General features: G+C 47.7%; 1 protein-coding gene across 2 annotated transcripts in view; it reads left to right on the forward strand.

The window, feature by feature from the left end:
• The first annotated feature begins 3,847 nt into the window (after positions 1–3,847).
• HPSE2 (heparanase 2 (inactive)) overlaps positions 3,848–6,739 on the forward strand; it is a 414,871-nt gene continuing 411,979 nt past the window's right edge. For both annotated transcript variants that reach the window (XM_004680550.2, XM_004680551.2), the window contains exon 1: positions 3,848–4,207. In XM_004680550.2, the coding sequence (XP_004680607.1) occupies positions 3,918–4,207 (290 nt within the window). In that variant the 5' untranslated portion in view covers positions 3,848–3,917. The remainder of the gene's footprint in view (positions 4,208–6,739) is intronic.

Here is a 6,739-nt window from a genome sequence, read left to right on the forward strand (position 1 = left end):
AGACAGAGTGGGGAGCAGAACAGGCACATCAATGAAGTACACTGCTGAGGGGAGCAGCGGGTGGGTCAGGGGAGGTCTGCCCGAGCCATGTGGTTCACCTCTGGGGTGGGGATGGGACTCATAAAGTGGCTTTCACTTCTTAGTGCTGTGTTTTAACTCGCTGCACCACCAGGGAGGGCCCTAAGTATAGCTTTAAAAAAGAATTTATTTATGCATATAACAGCTGGGGTGTAGGCAAGAGGTGTGTGTGTGTGGGGTGGGGCGGTGAGAGGAATCACCAGAGACAGAGTAGGAAGCAGAAGAGGCAAACTGACCAAAATACACTGCCAAAGAGAGCAGTGGGTGAGACAGGTGGGTCACCTCTTTGGCAGGGATTTCAGATTGCTTTATAGTGCTGACACTTAACCCCTTGTGCCAGCAGGGAGGCTTTGATTTTTAATAGCAGGAAGGGAGGTGGCATGTAGGATCCATGAGTTTGAGAAAGGCTAATCATAAGAAAGAAAACATAGGAAAAGTGGGAAGAAATTATTGTCAAGGTGACCACCATTAAAAAAAGCATGCACACTTTGTAGTAACACTGTATGCTACAAAGTAGGATTGGGCCATAAACACATGGGGTATGTTGTTAGTCCCTGTCACCAATCCTTTTGGCCAGTTGGTCACTGGCATATTTCTACAGGTCTGAGATGAAAGGACTAAATTATTATGGTTATTTTTCATGAAGCTGTTGTTGCTTTATTTTGACATATCATTTCAACTTTTTGGTTGTTAAGATGTTCTTTTCTGTTGGGAAGTAATAGTGGTAAGTAGTTCATAGACTTTTTAAAGGTCTTTACTAAATGAAATAAAAAAAATTGGTAAGTATATGTCAGGTCCCCCTCCCCCCCCATTAACTAATAATTGTTTCCAGTTCCCATAGTTTAGAAGTCACTGAGCAGTTAGCTTTAACATTCTTACCAGTTTTGGACCCAGACCTAGATATTAGAGGATTTTTTTTTACAAGTACCATTTAGTAATACAGGACAGGCATTCATTTATAATGAAATTTCAATGCATCTAGTTCCCAATAATTCCTATTTTATACAAATCCCAATTCTTGTCCCCTCAGAAATTCCAGAAATGCAAATTGTTGTCACAGCACATGGAAGCTAGAATTGACACATCATCTTAATCTACAGATTAATAAAGAGATGCTTATATAATTAGTCTTAGATGGGAGACAAGATGAAAAAAACCCAAAACCAAAAACAATGATATTGGAGAGTTCTATATCCAAAGTAGAGCAAAAGACCAAACAATTGGGTTATATGAGTCAACCAGGTTTATCTGGAACTCCTTATTGTTTTTTTTTGTCTGATGTCCTGAGGCTGGACTTCACTTTGAGCTTCAGTGAGTAGACTAAAGACAAGGTTTGTAACACAAAATAAGGAAAAGCCACTTTGTTTTTTTGGTTTTGACTTATCCAGGATCTGATGAAAACATATTTGAAGGAACTTGGCCACCAGACAGTACAAAATAGCTGGGTCAGTACACAAAAATTACAGATAAAATTAATAATTTAGCAAATTCTCATTTTACCTACGATCATCCTTAGTCACAAGAGTAGATGATTTTGAAAGATACATTAATTATACATATCTAATGACTGAGTAATTGATTTCATTCAAGTGATCTTCCACTGTTCCCAATTCATGTGCTTCTAAAAGTACATTCACTTATAAGTCAGGGGTGTTAAATCTCTTGGAAAATCTGGCTTTTTGTTAAAAAAAAGATAATTGGTATTTAGTTTTCAATATAGCTAATGAACTAGTGGCTTCTGAATTTGCAAGAGAAGCATTTCCTGGAGAGGATTAGGAAAATGCTAGTAACTGGGAAGACAATTAATTACTGAACTGAAACCTAAAACCAAGTTTGCTGTGACAAAAGTATTTTTGTACATTTTTCTTGAAAGCAGTATGTGATTTTACTGTGAAAGCACGATTTGATTTAGCATCAATTTATTTCCCAGGCATTTATTGAGTGCCTATTAAGTGCCCAGGTCTGGACATGAAAAGATGAACATACTTGCTCACTGGGCTGTCACCATCTCTAGGAGGTGCTCCGCGTCCATTTTTAGATTATGGCACCTTCTACTGGAATATGTATCATATCATGCAGCCACACATGGCATACACACGTATTTTAAAGGAAATAGTGTGTCAGAAATTTTCAGGAACAGAAGACAGCAAGCCGTAGCTCCAGAGCCTACTTTGGTCACCTCAGTATATAAGCATTTTGGTTGTAAAATCATTTTAAAATGATATGTCTTAAATTTCCTTTCTCTTTGGACCTCACTCTATGCATGTAGAATGTAGTTCTACTTCTAGAAGGTTTTCATAACTCTTTCCAATCTAATCCAACCTAACTTCTGGACTTCTTGGTTGTGTATGCTTAGTTTTGTAGAAGTTCCTTAGGGGATCTCAGCCAATGGCCTTCTACTGCCTTTTCCAGAATCCTTAGTCCTATCTGGCGGAGGGAAGGGAGACAAGTTGCCTTTACAGTGTTTGTTAGGTTGCACCCTGTGCTTCACTCTTGGGGAAAATCTTTGCTCTGCACGCTCATATGCTCATATGTTCCCACACTACATAAAGTGGTTCATTTGCCAAGTAGAAGGCCCATTTTGTTTTAGAAAGAGACCAAAAGTGTGGCTTGAAGGTGTGATTGCAGGAAACTATGCCTGACTTATTTTCTGGGCTTTTAACTCAATATGAGAGGTATTTTGGGTGGGAGCTGCACGGGCTGGGGTGTATTGTGCACACAGCTGTTCTTTCCAGTCGGGAGCTATGTGCTGGCAGATGGCTGTGACTTGGAGGCCAGTTTGAAAACCCTACGGGGTCACTCAGTTCCTCTCGGTTGACCTGAGGAGGGTTGGAGGCGCGGCTCTGCTGGAGCAGCAGGGTGGTCAAGAAGTGACTCAAAGAGCGCAGCGCCATCCAGGCCAGCCGCGCAGACCGGGATGCTTTGACTTGGCCAGGTCAGTGTATATTCTGAAGTCCCGTGGCTGCAGGCCAAGCAGAGTCACGGGGCAGACTGGGCCCTTTTGCCCCTACAGGCGGAAAAGCCCTTTGACCTGTCACTCCGGCTATTCCTCTGGCCTCCCTTTGCCCTGTGGAGGTCAGAGGACGCTTCTGTGCGGCCCCCCAGTGCGTTGCAGAGATCCGGACCCGTCTCCAAGGAGGCTCCCGCCTTACTCGGCTATTTGGCAGGAATCGCAGTCGCCCACAGGACCCTTTTGCAACTCCCATTCCTGCTCTTTCAGCTTCCACCCAGGGGGAAGAACGCGAAGCCGACCATATGCCTGACACTGTCAAAATAAAGAGGCGCGCGGCCGGTGTAGACTCTACCCCAGCGCGTTCCGGGCTGGCGCAGGGGCTCCGCGATCTGGATCCGAGCTAGAACCGCCTTCCCCAGGGCCTCGCAGGGAGGGGAGGAAAAGCGAGACGTCCCGCCCATACCCAAGCGCACGGCAGTCGAGCTCCGATCCCTCCCTCGGCTTCCTGACCCTAGAGGGTTAAATCAGGAGGGTACTACGCCACCCCTTCCTCCTACTTCCCGCCTCCTCCTCCCCCCACCCCTTACCTTTAAAAAGTTAAAAAATGTCTGCAGTCGAAATCTCTTAAAGGGGCGGTGCTGGTGAACGAGTACTCTTGGCACCCGTTGCCGAGAAGGCTGGCTAGGGGCGTGAGTTCGCTCCACCAGCACCAAAACACTGGAAAAAAAAAGAGAGAGAGAAAGAAAGAGAGAGAGAGAGAGCGAGAGAGGGGGGAAAAGGAAAGGGAGAAGGGGGGGGGAGAGAAGGCAGACAGACACACACTTTAGATAAGGACAATTAGTCACCAGCAAGACCCTGTAGGAGAGTTTTAAATCAGAGGGATTTAATGAGGGTGCTCAGTGCCTTCCCTGAAGCTATGCCCGTCAGCAACTCCTGCCCCCCCGCGTGCCTAGCCCCGCTGGCTCTCTCCTTGGCTCTCTCGCTCCATCTCTCCCTTTCCTCCCAAGCTGGAGACAGGAGACCCTTGCCTGTAGACAGAGCTGCAGGTTTGAAGGAAAAGACCCTGATTCTACTTGATGTGAGCACCAAGAACCCAGTCAGGACAGTCAATGAGAACTTCCTCTCTCTGCAGCTGGATCCCTCCATCATTCATGATGGCTGGCTCGATTTCTTAAGGTAAGGCAGGGGCTTCGATGGATCATTTCTTTTAAAAGTAACAATCCCCACCCTTCCCTAACCCCCACTCCAAAGGGGGACGAAGAAGAAAATAAGCCAAGCGGATCTCTCAAAGAGAAGAAAGGGGGTTTTCCTCCTCCTGGAATATTTGCAGTGAGGCTGTAACTAGTGATTGAGAAAAGCAATGTTTTCTATTAAGATGCACATGTTTGCAATGCAGAAGGCATTTCAGAAACTTATCAGTTATGACTGAAAAAATGTTGTGCTTACATATATCCACAATTAGCCTCCCCATCTCCTTCTGAAAACAGAAACAAGAGGTTCAGGGCAGTTACAAAAGCCAAGAAAAAAGGTCTCCAGCCACAAAGCCCCAAGAGGAATGGGTGTGTGTGTGTGTGTGTGTGTGTGTGTGCGTGTGTGAGTGTGAGAGTGTGTGTCTGTGAGTGTTCAAGTAGGGATCGCACGAAAGTGGAATTTTCCACGCAAAGATCCTTTCGTTCTCTCTCACTCCCAAACAGCATACCGAGTTAAGCAGAGGGTTGAGCGGTGGGCAAATTAGATCGGATTAAAAAAATATTTTATACCCTCTACTGTGGTCTCCAAACTTTAGGACTTTGAAGACCTTTTTTTTTTTTTTTTATAGACGGAACGGCCTCCCCCCACCCCCCAGTCCCTCCTCCTAAAACTCCTGCGGTAACTGCATAGTTTTTTCTTTAAAGAAAGAAAAAAAAAAATCCTCGCTCCGGTCATAGCACATATAAGGAGAGCGGAAAGGGTCCCAGAAATACTCCAGGGGGGTGTTTCGTCCGTGTGAACTCGGCACCGGGGATTAGCAAACCGGGAGGTTGTGATCAGACTTCCCCTTACTCTGGGGGTTGGAATCTTACTGGGCTCACTATCACCCCAGGTTGTTACTACTTAGCAATTAGGCAACTTCGATCCCTTCCCACCAGGGACAGAGTGGCAGTGTAAAAGAAAAAAAAAATCGTCTGCAATGTCAAATCCAAAAGTTTAGTTTATAAAAATTCCCACCAAGTTGGAGAACCTCAGCTGTGGGGTTCCCCGAAGGGTCCAGAGCGCTCTCAGTCCCACTTAGCTGCCCCCGAGGCCGCGTCCACCCCAGTCTTTCGTGAGTATCTTCCACTCCGTGCAAAATTTGAGTTTGCCTTCTCCCAGGTGCGCCCGCCGCTCAGCTCTCCGGGTTCCCCAGTCCCGGGCCGGGTCGGCGGACGCGGCAGGTAGAGGGAGGCGCCACGTGGAGCGCTCCTTCTGTGTGGAGCGAGTGTTGCGGCAGGATTCAGTGGCGTCTGCGGCGGCCGAGGCCGTTTCGGTTCCTGTCGGGGTCCGCGGGGAGGGCAACTGGAAGCTCCGCGAGGCTGGGCTTCCTCCTCGGAAGCTCCTCGGTGCAGCAGAGCTTGATTCTGCGCTCCTCCGAAAGTGAGGGGTGGGGGTCGGGGGTACAGGGGTTTTCCAAAATACACGCGTCATTTGCATTGCGCTTCTCCGGCTGCGAGGACTTCTCCAGGTTTCCTTCTTTAAAAATCATTTCGTGAGCACCGAATGCTTGCTGCAGAAAAGATTCTGGAAGGCGGTTTTTCAGGGGAAGAAGTCTTGGCGGGGCGCATTTGCATTGGCTGTGCAGGCTTCCGGATAGATGGTTTTTGGAAATCCCGTTTCCGCGGGACCAGATACGCACGGACGTCTTCTCTGCCAACTGCAGGGCCCACGCTGCCCCCGAACTGCCACCCTGGAGCGCGGTCCTGGAGTCTTCAGCCAAACGAACACTTCAGGCCTCCGGATTTCTCCGGGTGGCCAAGACTCTTCTCAGAAACTCTCCGAAAGCGGAGAGATGCTCCTTTTCTATCCACTTCCTTTATGGTACTCTTTAGCATCTTCATTTGAATGTGGATTTTCAGAACTCAGCAAAGCATTAAAAATAAGACTCAGAAAGCAATAGCTTAGCACTTAGCGTCCTTCGTATGAAGAGCATCTGCCTTGCCCCTTCTCCACTTTCCCCCCCGAAATAGCAGCGTTTGACTTAAACAAACACACAAACAAACAAACAAAAAAACCTGTTTGTGGAAGTCCTGAACTTGAAAGATGTACACTCGTGTTCCGGTGCTCTCAGAGCGTACTCTAAGGCGCACATTTCGGCAAACTTCACTTTCCTCTGCGCTTCCAACGGCCCCAAGTGGAAAGAAAAAAAAAATGGAGCCCAATTGGGGGGGCGGGTGGAGAGGAGGATGTTACCTTTCCTGAGATCAGCCTCAGTTATTTCAGGGGCCAAAGAGACTTGCGTTGCAAGGCGGGGGTGAAAAGAGTTCTCAGGAAGACGAGGATTCAGCCGAGACGGTCTCCCGCCCAGGGATCTGGGAGCTGGGTGCGGCTGTTCAAGGTAGTGGGAAAGGACTGTCACTTTGGCACTGGAGGCGGAGTACCCTGACCTCGGGCCTCAGACCTGGTCTGCGAGCAAGAACGCGGCGGCTTCGGTGCCCCGGGGGCGGAGGAGGCAGGTCCCGGGTTCAGCCTGCC

Source organism: Condylura cristata, unplaced genomic scaffold (genome assembly GCF_000260355.1).
Source record: "Condylura cristata isolate star-nosed mole 26May11 unplaced genomic scaffold, ConCri1.0 scaffold00011, whole genome shotgun sequence".
NCBI classification, from domain to species: Eukaryota; Metazoa; Chordata; class Mammalia; order Eulipotyphla; family Talpidae; genus Condylura; species Condylura cristata.